The following is a 22082-nucleotide window of genomic DNA, read 5'->3' as shown; positions in this document are numbered from 1 at the left end:
AGGTTTCTGCCTAAGAGTATTTGGTAGTGAGTGTGGGGGCCAACGGATCCACCCCCCAGGAAACGAGGACAGCACGAGGAAGAGCGGAGGCACAGACACCCAGTGGCCCCCTGCAGGGACTTCCGGACCCCACCCAAGAGGGCAGCAGAGGCAAGCTCCAGGTGACCCCCGGCAGCCATGATGCACAAGCCCCAGGGGGATGCAGCTACTAGTCCACAGGCCCCGCCGGCAACCCGCTACGCCAGACCAGATCTGGCCACGAACACAGAGACCCGAGCCCTGAGGGCGCACTACCCCTCAGCCGAGGCCCGACTGAGCCCGGGCACCCAGCCCCAGACAAGAGCCACCCACGCACTGGTGGGCAGAGGCCCCAACCACCGGGGGTGTGACGGGGGCAAATAGGCCCCACATTTAATGAGGGGCCCAAGATGATCCAGGAGAGATGACAGCCCAGAACCCAACCTGACAGATAAACAGCCATACACAAACACAATCACACATTTGTGTTACACTGTACCTTTTGGTGATGGCATAGTAACACTTAATCCTATTAAAAGATGAGTTTTAGTATGAAAACTGGAACAGGGACTTCCTATTAGTGCCACTTTTCTTTTGAGGGTTAGCATACTACAGAAAAAGGAAGGAACTCATGCAGACAGTTTCTAAGAAATAGTTATGAAAAAACTAAATCTCTATTTAGATATATTTATTTTTTGAATCTTCACATGTTCCCTTTGAGTACAATGACTTAATGACTGAATGTATATCTGCTAAAATATTTATAAAACATAAAGGGGACAAAGTGCCAGATATGCACAGGAGACAAAACTGCACTCGTGCAGCAAAGATGGAATAAATTTATATATGAGTAAAAACGATACAATTTGTGCTGATTTTGTAAATTACAACCAGATACTGCATCAATGACAGCTATGATGTCATTGTTCTGACTTTACGTCAAACTTTTTTTGTAGATGTCTTTAATGTCCATGTTGCAAAGGTCCTGAAAGCATCAGTTTGGCCTTTTTTAAAGTGGGATTTTGGAGAAATGTTACAAACGATTAACATTTTAGCTCTTGTGGATAAGCTAGTTTTATTATCCTTTACATCCCTGTCATTTTTACATTTAGAGGTTATTTACATGGTATTTCATGGTTATCTGTTAGTGCTAGTCGTGGCAGTAGCAGCTAGCTGTAGCACTTCTTTTGCAGGGTGGGACACTTGGAGACCAGAGTCTTTTTGACGCGGTGGAGAGCCACTTTGCTCCTGGCTGCGTTCAGACTAGCCGTTAGCTTGTCAGCCCAGTCATAAACAAACTACTTTTCCAACCTGAGGTAATTTAAAGAGCTGTCTACAACAGGTAAGATAGTAATTGTTCATCAGTTTAAGCTGGTGTTGTTTTTCCTCTGATGATTCTTTTTTAACTATTTTTTCCCCCCCTATGGCATTAAAACGAACACAACAATTTTTATAAAGGCTGAGTTCTGAGTTTGTGCTTTTGCTGGAAATTGGGTGGATGGAAAAAGTTTTCAGGCCAGGAATTAGCTAAACTGAGCCGTAGATCTGATGGAGAACCCTGTCCGTACCGATTCACTGGTCTGCTTTTACACAGAACCTGCTAACATTACAAGTTAATACAGGAAATGCCTTTTTTCCAGGTAAAAAAATAAGCAAGGCCACACCTTTAAACTCCTTTTTGCAGATTTGTTGCTGCTCTGAGGAAATCAGCATTAACTGACTCCACAGTTCACAAGTTCCTCCTCATGATGGCGCAGTTTCTTCACATTTGCATGATGAAACAAAAGGGTCCCTTTAACAGGTAAAAAAACCTCAGTGTTGCACAAAACAAAGTGTCTTCAGCTGCATGAGCAATCCATAGGCTTTGAATTACATTAAAACACATTCAGTTTGATGGAAAAATGTGAAAACGATTTGTACGGTTGACTTTTTTGTGTTTAAGGGGGAAAAAAAGACGGCTTTAATAGCTTCTGAAATAAGTGACTCCGATGGTTTGTCATTTTGTGTCAGAGCGATAGTTTCAGGGCTGATTTTAGAACCGTGGAGGGTTCTTTTACTAGATTTGTTCATGTGTTTAATGTGTAAAAACGAGAGAAGACGATGTATTTTAAGTAACAGCAGCTTTAGAAACCCATTCAGTTCCTAGCATTTATGAATAAATATTCAATTTTAAAAAGTAGTTAGATTTTTTTGGACCCAGAAGTAGAAATATTTAGAAATGTTTGCTCTCACTATGCACTGTGCTGGAGTGTCAATATATCACATATGTAAAATACCAAACATTTTTACTCAATTTATTTGTTTTACCCGGTATAATTTGTGGCTTTAAATGTAATCTCACAGCTGTCAGTCCAGGAATGTCAGGTTTCAGTTTCAGAAATGTTCGTGTGGGAGAGAGAAGCCGTGGGAGGTATTTATGACCCTGGATCTGGTTGATGATGTAGCTGTTGGTGGTTAGACAAACTGACTGCGTTCCTGTGACTCTCGCAGATGACCCTTTTCTGTTAAATGGGTCTTTAAAAATAGAGCGGATATTTTCCGCTGTCCTGGTCCAACTTGTTTGTTCGAGTCAAAGACACGAACCTCTTAGGTTCACCCTCGACCACTCACAATCCTCTGCTCTTTAACAGCCAGTCGGAGTCGTAATAAACTAATCATCGCATCAAACTGCTCGAGATAACTGCAGCGAATCAGATACTTCATGTGTCAGAGGTTTCTCGGGCCAATCCAGAAAGTCCTACAAGCACCAGTGGTTCTGTTCTGGCACGATGGATGTTATTCAAAATGTTATAAATGCTGGGATGAACAACCAAACAGCTCTAACAGGTGAAGTGAAAACCACTATTATTTATTATCTAAAGGCAGCTGGAAGTGGATGGGATAAATATACAGCAAAAAGTAAACATCTGGCATCGAAGGCAACAGTTTAGAAGCAGAAAAAAGGTCAGGCTTGATAAGAGCTAATTTGAGGTGGCTGAACAGCATAGGAGCTTCGTAATGAGGCTCGTGTGGGATGTTGCTGGTGTGCAGCGGTGGGCTACAACAGAAAGTGGTCCAAGGATGGGAAACGGGCGAACAGAGGACATGATCTGGTTGGTTTACTGGTGCATGTGGAGAATGAAGGCTGAGCTGTGAAACTGGATCCAGCCAAAAAAAAGAAGTAATTTCTGAAACACTTGTGTCAGAAAGCCCCTACAATAGAGGGCGTGACCACCGGTGTTGGACCACCGAGCAGTGGAGGTGTCAGTCTTGGTCGGACATGTCACCACTGTAGGAAGAAGGCAAGATGGTGGAGATGATGTGATGGTTTGAGAAATCTTAATGGGGAAACCCTAGATCAGTTGCTTTGCCACGAAACATCCACCTCCACCTCATCCCTGACCCTTCACTTAAACTTTAACCCTTATGGCAACAGATAAAGTGCTCAACTATTCAAGACTGTTTGAAAAACACAGCAACTTCAACGTGTTGACATGAGCACCAAGTTCCTCAGATCTCAGTTCAATCGAGCATCAGTAGGATGTACTGAACTGAAAAGTCTGACACCTAGAGACCCCACCTCGCAGCCAACAGGTGAGCACTGATGTCATGGTCCCAGAAACCACCACTGACCTTCAGAGGTTTGGTGACGTCAGTGCTTTGACAAGTTGTTGGGCCGGTCCTGCAACAAAAAGATCAGGCGTGTGGTCCTAATTTCGTCTGACTGGTCATTTTTAATGTTTAATGTGATGCTTCACTCAGAGGAAACGTGGCATAAAATCCACTGCCGGTTGTTTTTCCTCAAGCCTTCATAGCTGCACAGGGGAAAACTTTTACAATGTGATGATGGGAGGGGAAAAAACCTGAAAAATCTTCCCACACCTTGAATCGTCTGAGTCATTTATTTCAACTGAATTCTTTCTCTCATGAGAGTAATTTATAAAACTGAGCAGCATCCCAATATTTGATTGGCTTTTTAGAGAAACCTGTGCAACTGTGTCAGGCTTATCATACTTTTAAAGCTGCGTTTGACAACAGAGTTTTTTTATAGACTCGAAGCGATGACAATATTGTATGAATGGAAAGAATGCCCACTGTGCTCGACTGAAGGCCACCGATAAGAGCATTTAGCAGCCCAGACTATCTGCAGCATACTTCCTGTGATCCTCACTGGACCTCCCAGCAGAACAAAGTTCCAGATTCACTGACACTTTGTTTAATAATACTTTGATTTATTCCCCAAATGAACTTTGGCCTAATGGAAGCAGTCACAGCTTATGTAAGGATAGAGTCTGCTATTTTTCTCGGTATGAACTATTAGTGAGTTGTCCTCAGAGAAGTGCTGCCAGCTAAAAATAGATTTAAGTTTTGACAGCTGGTTTCTGTCGTAGGTAAGGAAAACCTTCGGACACCTTCTGAATTTAAACCGTTTTTTACTTGAAAACATCAGCCAAAGACACAAGAGACACAGTATTCCTGATTTTTCATGTTTTAGATTAGGTACAAATAGAAGTGCTTCAGATGAACGACAAAGTTCTGACAATGGGAGTAAAATAACGGGGAAACCCACAAAGATTAGCGATCATTTTTAGGTTTTTACATTGAGGATGCTGCACCATATGAAACCATAAAAAAGGTAAATTCAAAGACTTAAACCTGAGGCAGTTTGTGTGAACTGGTGCAACTAAATCAGAATTTGCTTTTTAAATGAGCAAAGGTATGTTTCGGGACAAAACTGGTCAAAATCAAAATGGTTTCTGAGTTTGGAGTACTCATATTTATACGGTGGGGACAAGTTTTGAGTAATCGCACTGTCGAGGACACCTAGCTCAGCAAACAAGTTACCCAGTTAACTAGTTACTCGAACTAGTTGCCTTCATGAGATGGTTCTGTTAGATTTAGACTATTTGTTGAAATGCTGCCATCCCAATTTTGGGTCACCTAAATGTGGTGGAGTAGTTTAAGGTGTCTTTACAGATTAATTACTGTTTGAGCAAATATTTAAAATGCACTCATTACTCCACGATTACATAAAAACTAATAATGAACAGATTTGGATGAGATGTTCAGGAAATATTGATGCTATGACCTTGGTGGAGATTTGCGGTCTCTGAGTGCTTCTAGTTTTGAGATGCAGTTTGAAGGATAAACTGAGAAAGACTATAGAAGGAGGCCTTAAATGTTTTAAATTCGTTTGAATATCTACATTCCCAGCCTGATCAGGATGCCTATTTTTAAAGGAATAACACGGGTGCCTTAAAAATCCGGCGCACCGGCTTTGTGTTATTTTTGGAGGGTGTTTTGGAGCCGTGCATCTCTGGGGAACGCCGTCCTTCAGAGCCTCCGGGTTTGAGCGATTATTTTCGAGCCGGGACATCTCAGATCAGGTGCCGTGGCTTTGTGCGGTCATATATTTATACATGTCTGAGCGTTTGTTGGTGTACTTTTTGACGCCGACACATGTGGTTACTTTCAGCCATTGTGCCACGTAAATAAACTTTGAAACCAATGCCCAAAAATGACTTTTGGACTTGTAGTTTCCTGTGTTATTAAGCTGAATGTTTTACAGAATGATAGGTGGCTGTGCTGCTATAGTAACAACTTTATTTGCATAATTTAAACTAAAAGTAGCAGCAGCTGGGGAAATACTCAGCAGATAGAGACACTTCCTTTTGTTTTTCTGTGGGAATTCTTATCCTCATGGGGCACATTTTAATTTTTTGCGGGGGGCCAAAACCGAGTAGTCAACTGGGAAAGATTAAGTGTTTTCCGAGCGTATTTCTCATCTGGATGAATGTAAAAATAGTAGCAACAAATCTGGATGTTTCTAGCAGGAACAAGGTGAATTATCCAGAGTATCTAAACTGAGATGAAACTAGATTGGTCGGATCAAACCGGGTTTAAATGTTCCTCGTGTCCCAGGGGACAGTAAGGTAGCTGAAGGTTGAAACAACTAAGAGTTGTAGCCAGTTTGGTCACACCTTAAAAGTAAAATTAAGTCCCAAGCAATGTCTCACATCACCTGTTAGTGTCGGAGTATGTGTTGTGAATGACTTTCAGCTACTACCACACCAAATTTTAGCTCAAAATCTGTAAAATGAACTGAGTTAGAGTCAATTTCGAGTTGGTCAATTACGTGTTGGGTCAACTCCAAATGTTAATCAGTGGTTCATGAGATATTTTGCTAACAAACACACACAGACAAAATCATTATTATCTGCATTTTCCTTCTGGGGTCGACCTATAAATGCTGTAATGACATTTTAATGATGTTTCGTTATTTTCTTTTGTGGGTTCTTTGCTTGTATCTGTAGTCAGTAGGAACTAAAGTCTGTTCGTTCTTGTTTTTTCAGTTGTTTCTCCTCAAGTCTTCCCGTCTTTCCAGCCTCAGTCTAAGCAGTGAGGTATTTCACCATGTAAGGCTGCAGAGCTGCAACCCTCCAGGGACAGAAAAAAGAAAAGATAAGGAAAACTATTTTCCTGTCAGTGTTTTTCAGCTGTTTTTTTTTTTTTTTAAAGAAAGGAGCTTGTGTTGGTAAGGTTACAAAGAAAACAAAGAAGATGAGGAAAAAAAAACTGTTTGAGACACTTTCAGGGGTCAAATAAATATAAAGAATCAACACAAAAATGGCAATAACTTCTGTTAATTTTAAAGTTAAGGAGTTTAAGTTTATGCTCTGAGCTCTGCTCTTGAATTAAAACTACTTCAGGGAACGTTTGACCCTACATCGTTATCCCTCCTCAAACTGGGAATCTAAAGGCCTTTTCCTTCTTAAATTATTTCTGCATTATTTAACCGTCTGACAGTGAAGAAAACCTGAGGATTCACTTTTCAAATCTTTGTTAAAACATGATATAAATTTCGTTAAACTTGGATGAATTCAGGCTTTGTTTTTTGTTTTTTTTTGGGGCCTCTGGAAGGTTAAAGTCATCCTTCGATGGTTGAATGGATCGGTTAAAGATATTTGCTGTAAGTGATCCTAAGAGGGTGTTATTTTACAAAAAGAAGTGTGCAACTTTGCTTGAAAACGGCCCATAAAAAGCATCCTTCCTGAGCGAAACCAGTCTGCTCTCAAACGAAAACCTCTCAGCCTAAAACCTGCAACCGTTCCCATCAAAACAGCTGTTTCTGCTCCTTTTCCCACCAATTCATTCACACTTTACAAAACTTCTCAGATCAGTAGAAGCCTCTCTCCTCCATAAAAGGCAGCTGGGATGTTTCCTGGGCCACATCACGGGGGTTATTTTTACTTTTTTCAGACTTGTTTCTTTTCTTCCCCCTCACCGAGGGATACTATCCATGACTTCATTTAAACACGCGCATTCCCTCTCAAACAGAGCTTTTAAACTGAACCTAAACGGGATTTATCTTTTAAAAGAAAACAAATCTGTAAAACAGAGATGTTCCCTTGATGGATGCATGAAGAGAAAGCTACTTGGGAGATATTTTTGTCCCAGCTGTTTATCAGTGTGCTCATTGTCAAACTGTATATTTAGAAGTGCCATCAGCTGTTCAGAGGTGCCAGGCTGGCACTCGGTGTCCATAAGAGGGGGGATGGGGGGTGGATGATGAAGACAATAAAGAGGTCCAGTTGGGATGTGAGACTGAAAGTGATCTGTGTGATCTGTGAGTCCTGTCCGGCTCAAACAGGTGACCAGTTCAGGACACTCGGCAGAGCCTGACAAGAAGTTCAGATATGCTCAATAAGTTTAGACTTTTATTTAACTTTCTCTTGAGTGGAAAAAAACAGTGTGTCTATTCTGGTTAGCTGAGCTCCTCCTGTGATTGAACTTTTAGGTCCACCCAAATAAAATAAATCATTTTCTCTGCTTGATGAGCTGTTTGTTGGGTTCTTCATAATCAGTGACCTTCGTGTTGGAACTAGAGGCCCAGCATATCGCCCGCTGCCTTTCAAGACAGTGTTTTGATCGTCTTATGTTGAGAAACGAGAGCGAGAGGTTTCAATGAACAGTTTTAAGTTTAAAAATCTTTTTAAACCAAAGCTTTAAGTTGTAATGGGGTAAAGTCCCAAATGAACTGTTATATTGGATAATTTTTCCACTTCTATTCAGCTATAATCAATGCTGTAAAGACACAAATGAAGGAAAAAAAGCTTCAATTTTGAACTGAATGTTCACTTTTTTGAGGGAAAAAAACAGCAACAATAAAATGCATACTGATTAACTCCACTTCAAGATGGCCGCTGCAGCTAACTTATCTTAACAAGCACCAAAGTGGCTGTAAGGCAGTCAGTTTTACAGATATTGAGCTTCAGTTTGGTTTGGTAGTAGCTGAGAGTCATCCCCAACACTCTGAGTGTTAACAGATCTAATCTGTGTTTTTAACTGGAACATCAACATGTTCAGGTTTTAGGACTTGAACTGAGCGTATAATCCATCAGATACAAATTTGGTATCCTGACTCTCTGAAACTCTTGGATGGGATGTCCTGCCTCTTTGCTCTCTCTCCCCCCTTCCTCCTCCTCCTCCTCCTCTTCTTTCTCTCCCAGAGCACTTTCAGCCTCAGAGAGCGCCGCATATCTAACATTTCTGTCTTAAAAACTCCAACCAGCTCTGCTCACATTGGCAAGGTAAGACTCAACGTTTTCTACCATTTTCGTGTCTCATAAATGAAACTGATCATACGAGTAAAACAAGATGCTCCATCAGAACAATTTCAGCTCAGGCAGAGTGAGGCATCCTTTCTTCTACTCTGGTGGTAAGAGAGGAGGGCATGTTTAACATTAAGATGCATGAATCACTGCCTCTTATAAAAAAGTCATTCTTCAGTTAAAGTAAACAGATCTGAAGAGGAGCGGAGGGGGAATGGAAACTGGCCCAAACCTCCCTGCGGGATACACACTAATAACATCCGAAGCACATGAAGAGTCGGTGAGCCAAATCAGCTGAATCTAATCACTGATTTTATAATCCAGCCCTGAACACCATCAAATATGATTAGATTTCTGGTCGGACAAAAAGCTAAACTCTGAAGATTATTCATATAAAAAGGAGCATTTTGTTGTAAATGTCAGATTTGCGGCGTCCTGTGGTGAACTTTGACCCTCCATTATTCTACAGTGACCTACGAACCAAACTCTGACTAAGCTGGGATCTTGAGTGAAATGTAAATAAAACAGAATAAAATCAATTGGAAATTTCATAAACCCATAATGTTTTCACTGTGGGACACAGTAAACATATCAAATGTTTAAACTAAGAAATTTGACTGTTTTTAGAGGAAAATAAGATGGTTTTGGATTTGATGGCAGCAACACATCTCAAAAAAGTTGTGTCATATCCATGTTCCTTCTGTGCAGCTTCTCCTCTTCTTTAAACAACAGTCTGTAAACATCTAGGACCTGAGGAGAGCAGCTGCTGGAGGTTTTGGAGGGAATGTTGTCCCATTTGGGTCTGTAGAGGATTCTAGCTGTTTAACAGTCCTGGGTCTTTGCTGGACTTGTTGCAGGATGGGAGCAGATGTTCTAAAACTTGTATATTTTATGCGTTGATGGTGCCTTTCCAGATGTGTAAGCTGCCCATGCATTAGGCACTAATGCACCCCCATACCATCAGAGAGGCAGGCTTTAGAATTGAGTGCTGATATCAGGCTGGATGGTCCCTCTCCTCTTTAGTACGGAGGACATGGTTTCCAAAAATAACTTAAAACTTTAATTCATCTGACCACAGAACAGTTCTCCTCTTTGCCTCAGTCCATTTTAAATATGGCTTCTTCTCTGCCTGATAGAGCTTAAAGCAGCATTTGTGGACGGCACAGTGAGCCATGTTTACAGACAATGATCTGTGGAAGTGTTCCTGAGTCCATGCAGGGATGTCCAGAACAGAACCAGACCTGTTTTTAATGCAGTGGCTCCTGAGAGCCCCAAGATCACAAACATCCAATACTGACTTTCAGCCTTAACCTTTCACCTTAGAATAAAATACAGGTTAATGAGATTTTCAAATCATTCCATTCTGCTTTAATTTGCATTTTACACAATGTCCCAACTTTGTCAGAATTGGGGTTGGACTTACAAATAAATATTTGTAAAAACAAAACAGAAAAATCTTGGTTAAAACGAGACATTTTTTAGGACCTAAAAGTTACGTTTTACCTTCATGTTCACAAGAATTGCAAGTTAATTGACAAATTTAAAGTGTTTTCTGGTGCACAGAGATGGCCCAGGCGTGGTGTTATCATGTGTGTGGGTGGTTCTGTCCAGGATGCCCCAGTTTGGATATCGGGTCAGAATCTAACCTACATTTCACTTCTGTCCACAGCTGCCAGTCATAAAGGATGCATGAATCTTACATGTTTTGATTCGGACCTAAATATTTGATGCATCTAAAAAAGTTAAAAACAAATGTGACGGGACACGTGTGTGTGTGTGTGTGTGTGTTTAGCCTCATTTAGCGCTCAAGACGACAGCTGCTGGTGTTGACACATGCTGATAAAAGTCACACGTTTGGAATGACTGGCATCCCTAAGTCTCCAGAGTGCTTTAAAGTTCGGTTTGGAAACATTTCGACGAGACTTTTGCTGCAAAGAGAACATCTGTCGAGCACACCGGCACAGACGGAGACCGACGTGTCGCCTTCAGTTATTTCATAACAGCCCACAGTCTTTTTATTTACATATATTGTTGGCTCTAAAGAAAGACTGCATGCCATTAAAACAGAGGTCATGGAGACTTGGATTATAAACTGCTGGTTTAAAGCTTTTATAATGGGGAAATTCTTTTTTTTTTTTGAATTTCTTTAGCAGAACTGGGTTTAGAGGAACAAGGTTTTTGGATTATTTAATGAAAAAACTTGAACAAAGTGTAGGGTTGCAAAGTGGTGGAAGATTTCCTGTAATTTTACAAAAAAACTTTCCACGGGAAGTTAAACTGGGGATATTTGAAAATATTCCAAATTGAAAACTTTCCATGAAAATTATGGACGCTAACTGTAAGCTAGGGATAATTTAAACAGCTTCTAACAACTTTTAGAAAATTTATTTTAAACATTTTTAAACTGTTTTTTGTTGTGATCATTTTCTAAATTCATGCAGACAATTCAAAACAAAATGTTATATCATGTTGTTGTTTTTTTATCAATGTTTCATAACGCTAAGAATAATTAAAATGTCTAAATTTATGTTAAAAAAATGTCAAATTTCATTTACTGAACTTGAAACAAAACTCTCTACAAGTTATTTGATCATTATTTTGGCTTTTTTTTGGCTTTTTATCAACATCAAAACAAAATTATTTCAGTAAACTGCATTTATGAAGTACACCTTTTACATTTTACTCATTTTCTCTGTACCTGTATGCTCAGGTGACAGTTTATCAGTTTTTAAGTTGTGGTACCACTCATTACATGGTGCAGCAATAAAATAAGGTTATTTTAAAAAGAATGTGCAAAAATCTATTTATTAAGTGTATTTAAAACCCCTGTTAAGGCCCAACGTTTAACAATTTAAATTCCATGATAATTACTAAAATTCCTGTTAAAAAGAGACAATTAAAGTCACAGAAAGGAACTATTTTGGTTTTATTTTCCACTTTTCTATGGCATTTTTGATCGCATCATCTCTTAGCCTCTCTGTCAGTAAGCATGCCATGAACATCTTTGTTTGTTTGTTTAAAAATCTACATATCCCGTATTCTCCTTTGGTGGATAATTCTTGACCAAACCCAAGAATGAACCCTAAAAATAAACCCGAGGTTTTGCAAACTGGGAATAATAATCCTAAACATCATCGGATTCATGACACTACAACAAATATCGCCTTTTTTTTTTTTTTTTTACACAGTTTGTTATTTTCTGACTGTGTTCAACTTCTGATCAACTCAACCAACCACTGGTTTAATGGTACCAGCGTTCTGATCGGCTCGTGTCGGTTTGCCTCGTCAGAGCCAGTCAGCAGCAGAGCATGAATGGGTTAATAGGCCCAAATGCAACCCTGAACCATTTTTGGTGCAAAGACTAGAGAACTACGATCAGTATAGTCCCTGAGGTGTGTTCAAAGATGACGTGTCGCAGCTTTAATCAACTTAACGTTGAAGGACAGCCGCTCTGAGGCACCTGACCGCTGCTGGGATTTGTCCCACACACACACACCACACACCTTTTACCGCTCATTACCAACAGATGAACCAATCTCCGTTTGCCTCCGACAGAACAGCTGTGCTCGTTTGATCCTGTGAAACGTGAGACGGGTAGACAAGAGAGGTGAGAAAGCGAGCGATGACAAGAAAACTCCGGAGATGTCAGATGTGCGCGACAGACTCATGTTTCTGAAAGGCCTCGAGAAGCTTACCTACAAGACAGTGTTTTCTGCTCATTTCCGGCTCTAAAAGTCAATTTCACTTTCACTCAACACCTAATGATGCCTGCAGCTGAGCTGAAGATGACAGGAAGAGGCAGCAGCCAGTTTTGATTAGCTGTGGCGACTTGAATTGGGCTGACTTCAAACGTTAATCTGTTGTACCTTGAATGATTACCTTGTGAGAGGTTCAATAAAATCTGATCTGTCCACCGGATTATGAGATATTTTGCCAACAGACAGGCTTTCATAATTTTTTTGCTTTAGGTGTAGTTACATGAAGATTTTAAATTAAGTTTTATCCTCTTGTGATTAAAAAACACAAAAACTTATCCAGTGTCATCCTTTTAAAGACCACTAGATGGAGCCAAAACAAAACAAAACAAAACTCCAAACCCTTTTCAAACATCATCAGTTTAGTGCAATTTAGGCTTGTGATCCTAACAGGATTTAAAGATTTTAGTTGAATATGATCCTAAAAAGAAACAAAAAGCCATGTCATATCCCCGGATTCGACAGAGTTAAAATGAAAGTCTTGAAATGAAATCTGAATCTGGCACTCATTTTAGGCACCAAAAACAAGAAACACAACTTTCCTTGGATGAATGCATATCACCCGCTGCCTTTTATGTTGGCGTTTTAAACTAAGATCATCAGAATGCTGAGAAGAAATCAAATTATCTCATTGAATATTGCAAGATGTTAGTATTGCTACGGTCACACCGAAGCTGAGCTCAATATCTATAAAACCAGCTGAGTTACAGTGAGGTTGTTTTTTTTGTTGTTGTTCAAACTGAGAGACTCTGAAACCAGGACAGGATACATAAACGTCTCACCACAACCCGTTTCAGTGCATAGAAAACCCAACATTTGGAGCCACTCCATCAGGTGTGTAAGCCATAAAAACAGACGTGAGGAAGAGCGTGAAGAAGACAGCTGCTGTGTTTATCGAACCTGGTAAACCGAGATGGTCAAGAGCCGGAACCAGGTTCAACACTGTTTAAATGAAGTAAAAGGCCTACATTTAGCGCCCCCTTTAGGACAAACTCCAAAACACAACAAATTTGTGTGTTCTAAGGGCTGTTTGTGAAACAGACTCGATTCTTCTTAAAAATAGAAAACCATTTGGCAGTTCTGTTGAACAAATGGTTCAGAATGGAAGGAACCAGTAATCACCCCACAACAAAGGGGGCTTTAACTCCTTTATATACCATTCCTCTCACATCTAACACCTCATGAAGCGATTGATCATTCCGTCCTGCTGCAACAATGGCTCGACGCATTGCGATCTTGACATTTTGTGCTGCTGCCTCTCCAGCTTGAGTCGAGCTTAACACATCATCAGGCCTCAGCTGGCACCTCTTAGCAGCTCTGTTATCGTCCCAGCATGTGCCGCGGTGCAGAAAGGTCACATATCTCAACCTGGAGACGTAAAGACCAAGGAGGGTGTGTGTGTGTGTGTGTTTGTCATTGAAGGCGTTTAACGGTCAAATGTGTTGTTTCCCCCACCCCTTTCTGTCTGAAACTAGAGACAACTTCTTTCTGCTCAGTTCCTGTTCCAGCAGATCAAAATATAACCTCCCCCTCCGCCCTGATGGAGCGCGTCCAGCACATGACCAAGTCGGCCATCCGCCGAGCCTCTCAGATCGAGGTGAATCCCCAAGCCAAGAGGAACCTGCAGGAGCTGTTCGTCAACTTCACCCTCATCCTCATCTGCCTGCTCCTCATATACATTATCGTCCTCCTGAGCAGCTGAGGCTTCTCCGGTGGATGCGCCGTGTGGACGGATGAACATCTGCTGTGTTCAACACGATGTGTAGGAGTTATTCACAGATCGGTGTCTTCTTTAACTTCTGTTTTCAATCCACCACAAGCTCAAAACCAAACCCGATGGGGATTTTTTTTTCTTCTTAAATGTCAAAACCTACAGAGCTGTAACCATTCTGACATGTTTATTTTATTAATTTTTTTAAGTAAAAAAAATGTCATTAATAGGACATTTTTTAGGTAATTTAAAAGTGTACTCTGGCGCCATCTGGTGGTCGAATCATTAAGAACACAATGGGTAAAAGAGTGGTTCCCAAAGTTGGGTTCTGGACCACGATGTGGGCCATAAAACACCAAATGTGGGGTCATAAAAAGGCCAACAGAAATCCATTCAACTCTGAGCATGATTGCCAACAGCATATTTAGCTCCGACTGTTATAAAGAGATGAAAACAGTGCTCAAAATATTTCAAGAGGTGACGAGCCGCTCCCTAAACGGCTCGTATACTTCAACCAGCATGAGTTGGGGTGACGAGCATCTGCAACTTTTACATTGTGGCTCAAAAAAAGAAGTGTCTGGGTGGAAGTTTATCTTCTGTAGCATAATTTTATTGCATAAAACAAAGATATTGACAGAATATCACCGCAGTACGGCATTTTAAGACAAATATCTAATTTAGAAGCTTAACTTCTCCATCTTTTGTTTCTTTTTAAACCTAAAAATATTTATATTTCTTGGTAAATCTGTGAGTTAAAATTAAATCCAAGTACTTGTAAACTATGTGAAGTGTTGCAGCTTGCCTCCTGTGAGCTCATTGTGCATGGTCTGAGTTTTACACGGCAAATGTTTAAATAATTTAGATTCACAGAATATTTCAATTTTAGGGTAGCAAATATACACTGTGTTATTTTTGTGCTTTGTTTGAAAATAAGGCTAAGTTTCGTTTTAGCCAATAATATATAACTGATTAAATCTCACTAAGGTGAAACTAAATACTCATATATAGTTTTTTTTTTCAACATGTATATTTGGAAGAGTGTACTTACTTTGTTTTAAATGTGTCACACATAAAATAAACTATGTAAATACAAATACAACAACATCTACGGTTTAATTTAATTTGTTTTTCCATGTTGATTCCTAAAACTGAGTTCCATGCTTTGAGGATAATCTTTTCCCCCAGTTTTACTATAAAAGCTCATACAAATCACTGTAAGTACTGACCATTTTTGACTATTTTTCAAAAATGGTCCGTATGTTGGCGCATTGTTTAGTTTTTTGCTGTGTGTGGCTCCACATATTTGTTGCCGATATTTACCTTATCATCACTTTTATTGCCCTGAACTTTCTTGGATCACTGAACTCTGCAAAAACATCTTAGGGTGGAATAAAACAAACAAACAAACAAAATAAAAGTTAAATCAAAACAAACTAAAACACAAGTTTGTTTGTTTTTTCTCACAATCAGATATTTATTGTTCCATGACATACAACAGAAATGATATAAATATAAATTTTGTTATAATTGTGTTCACTTCAAAAAGGGCAAGACGTACGTTACTGAATGATGAATCAGAAAGTGACCTCAGGACTTTTTCAGTTCAGTTCTTAAGCACTGCAACATGTTTGTTGCACACATTTATTTTTGTACTGATGCCAAAATCTCAGTTTGAAAAAAGAACTCTGCATGACTAAAGAAAATTCATGATCTTTCATGTAAAAAAAAGTAAAATGGAGGGGAAATCTGTCTTTTTGCTTTCATAAACTGGACCATATCAGAGTTTTTACCTCAAAATTCTAAATCTCTTTTGATTTTATTCTCATAATATTCACCTTTAAGTCATCACCACTGAAATCTTCAAACTAACTAAAACAATCTTGCCTTTTTGCCCCATTTTATTTGTTTCTTTAACCTCTCTGAGTCAAAAATCTCTTAAAACAGATTTTTATTCAGCGACAGTTCTGTGCCATCTCTCAGGTAAAAGCTAAATAAATCTTCTGAACAATAATAGTTAAAGGCTGCAGGGCAATTTTTAAATATAATACACTATAAAACAATAAAAGAGCAAAAACACTGGAATGGTCCTTTAACAGCCACTATGAATAAAGCTGTTCAAATCTCCAACAGCAAAATGAAAAATTAGGCAACGTTTCATGTGATTGTGAGAAAATGTATCAAAAAATAAATACATAAATAAACACTGACCTCTTGTTGAACGCAGAGGTCTGAGCTAAAATGTCCAGACTTCACATAGTTGGTAAATAAATCTAAAAAGTCACAGTGTTCATGGGGGAATATTCCAGTCATGGGTCAGTTTATCCAGATTGTAATCCCATAAAGACACCATTGATTTCTTTCTTTAGTCCTTTTTTTAACATCCTTATATTTACATTTCATTTACTTTAAGACAATCAGCTTCAGCTTCATGTTACAGGACAGCTGAGTCATCCTTACGGGAATCAATCAGATCAGGAAGTGTTTAAATCTTCACTCAGTGACAAATCCTGGACATTTTGTCCCAGTATCTACAAGGTGTTGATAAGATTCATAGAAGTCTCAGGACTTCAGAGACTGGGCTTTATCAAACACCTTCTTCAGGCACAAAAAGACTGAATGAACGCATGAAGTTTCCATTTGTTGTGTCTAATGTAAACCATAAAAAAGTTGGAATATGTCTTTTATTTCTGACAGGTCAACTCAAGAGTTAGATCTGATGATGAAGTCTTTAAGAAGCTGCTTCAACCAAAAGTTCAACCCATCAAATTCTAATATATCCTCCTGAAAAACAGCAGTTTCTATAAACATCTTTGTCTACATGGAAACACTAAAAAAGGACCTAAAATGCTGCAGTAGCTATGCCACTGTCACAAAAATACACCCAGACCAGGAGACCAGCTTAAAAGTGCATGTTGGGTGTGACATGCAAAACCAACAAGAAAAAGAGGACGCCCTCGGGTCAAAGGTCAGATTACAGGAGGGGCAAGGACGTCGTCGTTTACAAAAGGTCGCATTTTGGTCATTGATGTAAAAATGATGGCGAAAAGATGGCGTTTCAAGATATTTTTAGCCTGGATCCTGTTTTTTTTTTTTGTATTTTTTTTTTTTAATATAAATACGGTTTTGGGGCTCCTGAAGATGCAAGTTCTGTGTGAATCCAAGGCTGAAACAATAAAAAAGAAACAACTTTTGTTTATTCACCAAAAGGTTCTGCTCGGTCGACGCAAAATTATGGACTGGAATTTCTCCTGGACTGGTCAAAAATTCCACTTGGGCGTCTTGAGGAGAAAAAACTTATTAAAATAAGTAAATGTTTGATCTTTTTACAAAACTTAATTGTGGCGTTTTGAAGAAAGGCCCTTAAGGAGCTAAAATAAAAAAAGTCGTTTAAATTTGATATTTATATTTCAGGCTGAGATAGCTTCAAAAGAGTGACTAGTTAAACGTGGACAAAAATATTAATAAATAGTATTTTTCAGTAGTTATGTAAGGCGGTTGATTCCATTTTCATAAAGTTAAAGGACCTTCAGAGGGTAAAGAATGTCTCTCTTTAAGGCTGATTATGGTTTAAAAACAAAATAAAAACACGAGCTGATAGCTTTTTAAGGACAACATTGTCGGACTGTTTTATATTTGTGTGAAAAATAATCTGAAGTGGACTTTTAAACACTTCCAGAGCACCTGACTCCGTGAGGAAGACAAGCGTCTGTCACGCCGAGCCGAACGGCCTGAACTCGCCGTCCGCTTTCCAAGAACAAACAGCCCCTCGTTCACGGTGATGATGGCCATGCAGTTTGAAAACCTGTACAGATTTCTGAATGGAGCCCAGTGCAAGAAGTATGTAAACTTTAAAGTTAAAAAAAAAGCACAATAAAAAGAGTGAGACGTGAGAGTTTTGAGCATGGGGGTGTTTTTCTGTTTTCACATGCTCTGAGGTCTGAACCACAGTCAGAGACGACCAGCAGAGGAGTTCACTCCAAGCTTTTCAGGAAATTTGGACAAAGCGCTCCTTGGCATTAACAAAAAAAAAAGAAAAATACAATAATTAGCTCGAACTCCTCTTCTTTACGTCTCTGGCCTGGTGGTGTCACGAACAGACCACAGAAAAAACAGGAGCTTCTTAGATTATAAATAGAGGAATAATACAAACACGAGGGGGGCTTGATTCGGGATCGTCTGCAGGTTTCTCCTCCTGAGACTGCTGAGGCATCTGAAACGGTGAATCAAGCGCCCCTCGGCTCGCTGAAACATTTGAAAATGACTTCCAAACACGTGATCTATGTACAGTCAGAGCAGTGGGACAGCAAGCTAAAGCTTTTAGGTTTTGATTGTTTGCTGGTGTCGTAATTAAACTTTCGTTTATCAGACTGCAGAGGCCAGAAGCACAATCAAACTCATTAAAGGAGAGCTTAAAGGCAATAATCACTTTCTTCAGGCTGAACTTTAAGAACACTTCGAGTAAGATTTCAGATCACAAGTCACAAAATGATAAAAACAGAAACTAACTATAACTTATGGAAGTTTTCTGTGTGATCAAAAAATTAAAAGGCTGAACTCGTTCAAATTTATTTAATGAAATCTGACTGTAAAACATTTTATTCTGGTTATTGGATTTCTAATAACAGTCCATGCAGTTGACGTAAACTATGCAATTCTGAAGAATAAATCTGTCGTTTTAAAACATAAAAAGCATGAAATCAACTGCATTATAAAAGGCATGGAGCAAATGGAAGGGCTTTGTTTCTGCAGCTAAGATAAAAAAAAAAAAAAAGTCGTTTTGGAGTCACCAAAGGAAAGTTCAGGAAAGTTTCAGAAGGAAGACAGGCAAAGTTTCCCTGGAAAAGATGGACTGGTCCTTTTTAAACAAAAAACTGCAGTTGTATTTTATTTTGTATTTAAGGATCTGAGATTTGTGTGACAAATGGACTCAAACATATTTCCATTTGAAAAGGCAAAGACTTAGCGTTTTTCTACATGGCTCGTGGCAATTTCATTTTTGACAAGTTTATGTAGATTCTAGTCATTCTAGTCATTTTGACTGAGAATAATAGGTTTATATATTTTACCGTTTAATGTATTGACAAGATTTAGTTAAGCTGAAACCTGATTTAGTCATTTAATTAATTTTTTTACATTGCAAACTTATTCTGAACCCAGGGTTCCAAAGTCGAAAGAAATGGTTAAATTTATTAGAATGTTTAAACTCACTAAGTGTTGTGTGGAGATTTATTATTAAATTTGACTGTCTGTTTAATTAAACTCAAACAGTCTGCAGAAAAATTTTAATTTAGTGATCAAATGTGTCATTTAAGTCCTCATGGTGGCACGGCTCGTCTAATGTTCGACCGGCAGAGCTACAGATGGTCTCGATGAGGAGTTTTTGTTTCCCTCTCACCTCCTGTTATCACCTGTTTTGTCACGATGAAGCACTGATAAATCCTGCTCCTGTTCATGCTCAGGTATGGAAGCCCAGAGATTCAAGTCGGACTGAAATCTGCTCTGATAAAGACTGAAGGTCTGATGTGATCTGAATCCATCAAATGACTGCAGTTTGATTGCTGTCGAGCTTTAGCTTCATGTCCCACTGCTCCTTTTTTTCTTTCTTTTTTTTTTGACAGAATTGGGATAGGGGTTTTTTTGCCGGTCAGAAAGTGAAGTACTGAGAGTACAGCTCTTTCTCTTTTGTGAGATGTTCTTTGCTTTCCTGTGCCTCCGTCCCCCCGGAGTCGGATGGTGTCGCAGTGTCGGCTTCAGGAAGGCTGAGGGAAGGAAGAAAAAGATCTCTTAAGAAGAGGAGGAGGGAGAAAGACAGTGGGGGGGATTCAGGGGAAACACTCAGGGTTGGGAGCCTGACAGAACAGAAAAATAACGGTGATTGCCTCGCGTGTCGTAATTGCAGGCTAAGCCAGTGGCGGAGTGTAATGACGGGGATCCGGTGAAAGCTGGAGGTGGATAAGCGGCGCTCAGATTTCACTCCACCTCCTCGGTTCAGCTGCAGTTTATGCCCTCCAGCGGCAGACCTACCAGTGATTTCTAATCAGCTGCAGCAAGCATCACTCCTCCTCCTGTTTGCTTTGCGCTCGCCGCCTTTCACCGGGAAGACAAAGGCGGCGACGGCTTCTTTCAAGTTTTGCAATCGCGAGTGGCTGCAGTGCAGTTTTCTCCCTTTGAGACCCTCCGAGTCTAACAAGTTCTCTTCGAACCTGAAAAAGCAGATGAGGATGACAGGCAGCCAGGACGTGCAATAAATGTGAGGTTTGTGATGGTGAAATGGGATGAAAATGTGATGGTGAGGCACGATGGATCAACAAGGATTAGATGTTCATTATTTTTGTGTGCTGACCCCCGATCTAATGGACTGAAAGACTGCGGCGCTGTGTGAAATGAACAGATCAGTGGTTGGCTCTGCGCTGGCTTTAGGGCTAAATTAAAATTCCAATTTAAATCCTGTGTGGCTCTTTTTTTTTTCCTCGCATTACACATCTCAGTATATCATAAAAGGAACAAAAGCGCTAATTATATGCACAACCTTATTGTAGAAATGCACAAGCATGACTCAAGGCTCCTACACATTTTACATTTTTAAATGCCATGCGTTTCCAGACTAATATTTCTCTGTTGGATTATTTAAACAATTTTTGATGTCAAAACATCTATAAACCTAATGTAAATGTTTGAACAACCAGTATGAAATCAAACATGAAAAAATATTATCCTGAACTATATAAAAGAGTGCAGTTTGAAAGCATTTACTCCATTATTTTTTAAGATATATTGATAAGAAATTGCAAAATGCAGGTACACATTCAACGTAAACAAAGAAAACACTATTTGATTGACCTGGCTGTAGTCCTGCTCAACAAATACGAAATATGAACCAACATGTCAAAACGATCTGACTTCTCTTCCATGGACGTCACCATTGTTGACCTATTTTCAGTCACTTTGGCTAAGTAAACAAATATGGTGGAGTCAGACGAGCATAGAATCTCAGAGGAGACGCTTAGTTAGAAACATAAGATTGAATCTGCTGCTAAACATGAACGAAAAGAAAAAGTGTCCACCAAATACCGGTGATCAAGCAAGGACAAAGCCCAGTATTCAAACACATTCGGTTTGAACAAAACACGTTTTAATGTTTTCTTTTTCCTGTTAGCATCATTGTGCCGTGACCTCCAGCTCTAACTGGAGCGGTTCACAGCCAAGTGTGAAGCAGCTGTGATGAAGATCAGCACCTCCAGCACCTCCAGGTCGTGGTCCTCAGTCGAAAAAGAGTGGACTGCTCTCTCCGGGTTGGGAATGAGGTGCCGCCTCAAGTGGAAGAGTTTAAGTATTTCTGGCTCTCTGGAAAAAAAATACTTGTCTCCTTTAGGATTGTTTCTTTGTGTATTTTAGATTTTCTTTCCCTATTGATCGTCTGACTGATTGGAATCTGGGAGCACATAATTATGACTAATTTTCAGCTTTTATTCTTACAAATAAAAAGCAGGAGGCAAATTTGTGCCATGCAAAAAGCAAAGAAACAAGCTGTATATTAGGACTGACAGTCCAACTAATAAGTGAGGTAACGGGTACGGACAGAGCGGGCAGCAAACGTCACATTATCCCAGATTTTGTGAAATTAAAGTGAACTGTGGCAGCAGGGAGGGGGGCACAAAGTCATCATTTCTCACCTCCTACAGACTTGTAGGGCCTGATGCTGCACATGAGGATCCTGAGGAGCATGAGGAGGAGGAGGAGGAGGCATGGGATGATGTGAGGGATGAGGAGGAGGACTGAACAGTGGCAGGGCTTTGTTAGGTTGGGGGAGGGATCTCTGGAGGGGGGAGTGAGGAGGCACAGAGCGGCCTCCCGGTCCTACCTCCTCCACCTCCCGGCCCTCCTTTTCCCGGCCTTCGCGGCTCGTGGCGGGAGGGCTGGCGAATCGGAGAGGCGAGCGGCTAGGGAAGCTGGGGAGGCGCCGATCTGATTGGCCGCCTGTTTTTGACTATAGACACACATAGAAAG

General features: G+C 39.9%; 2 protein-coding genes across 6 annotated transcripts in view; one reads left to right on the top strand and one right to left on the bottom strand.

The window, feature by feature from the left end:
• Positions 1–8431: 8431 nt before the first annotated feature.
• Positions 8432–15508, top strand: pln (phospholamban). Its single transcript, XM_017434513.3, has 2 exons — positions 8432–8588; positions 13840–15508. The coding sequence occupies exon 2, from the start codon at positions 13905–13907 to the stop codon at positions 14064–14066; it is 162 nt and encodes a 53-aa protein (XP_017290002.1). The 5' UTR covers positions 8432–8588; positions 13840–13904; the 3' UTR covers positions 14067–15508.
• Positions 15509–15543: 35 nt separating this feature from the next.
• LOC108246794 (protein FAM184A) overlaps positions 15544–22082 on the bottom strand; it is a 49250-nt gene continuing 42711 nt past the window's right edge. Inside the window, exons 23-24 of one of the 5 annotated variants that reach the window (XM_025010156.2) lie at positions 21749–22062; positions 20812–21419 (exon numbers count right to left, since the gene is read on the bottom strand). In XM_025010156.2, coding sequence (XP_024865924.1) covers positions 21257–21419; positions 21749–22062 — 477 coding nt within the window. In that variant the 3' untranslated portion in view covers positions 20812–21256. Of the gene's footprint in view, positions 19835–20811; positions 21420–21748; positions 22063–22082 lie in introns of those variants that run through there. The other 4 variants (XM_025010158.2, XM_037973855.1, XM_037973854.1 and 1 more) reach the window with 4 other exon arrangements.

This window comes from Kryptolebias marmoratus, linkage group LG23 (genome assembly GCF_001649575.2).
Source record: "Kryptolebias marmoratus isolate JLee-2015 linkage group LG23, ASM164957v2, whole genome shotgun sequence".
NCBI classification, from domain to species: Eukaryota; Metazoa; Chordata; class Actinopteri; order Cyprinodontiformes; family Rivulidae; genus Kryptolebias; species Kryptolebias marmoratus.
This window is presented reverse-complemented; position numbering and strand designations above follow the sequence as displayed.

Excerpts from the sequence above, each read along its gene's own strand:
- pln (XM_017434513.3), top strand. The coding sequence starts at position 13,905 with ATGGAGCGCGTCCAGCACATGACCAAGTCGGCCATCCGCCGAGCCTCT.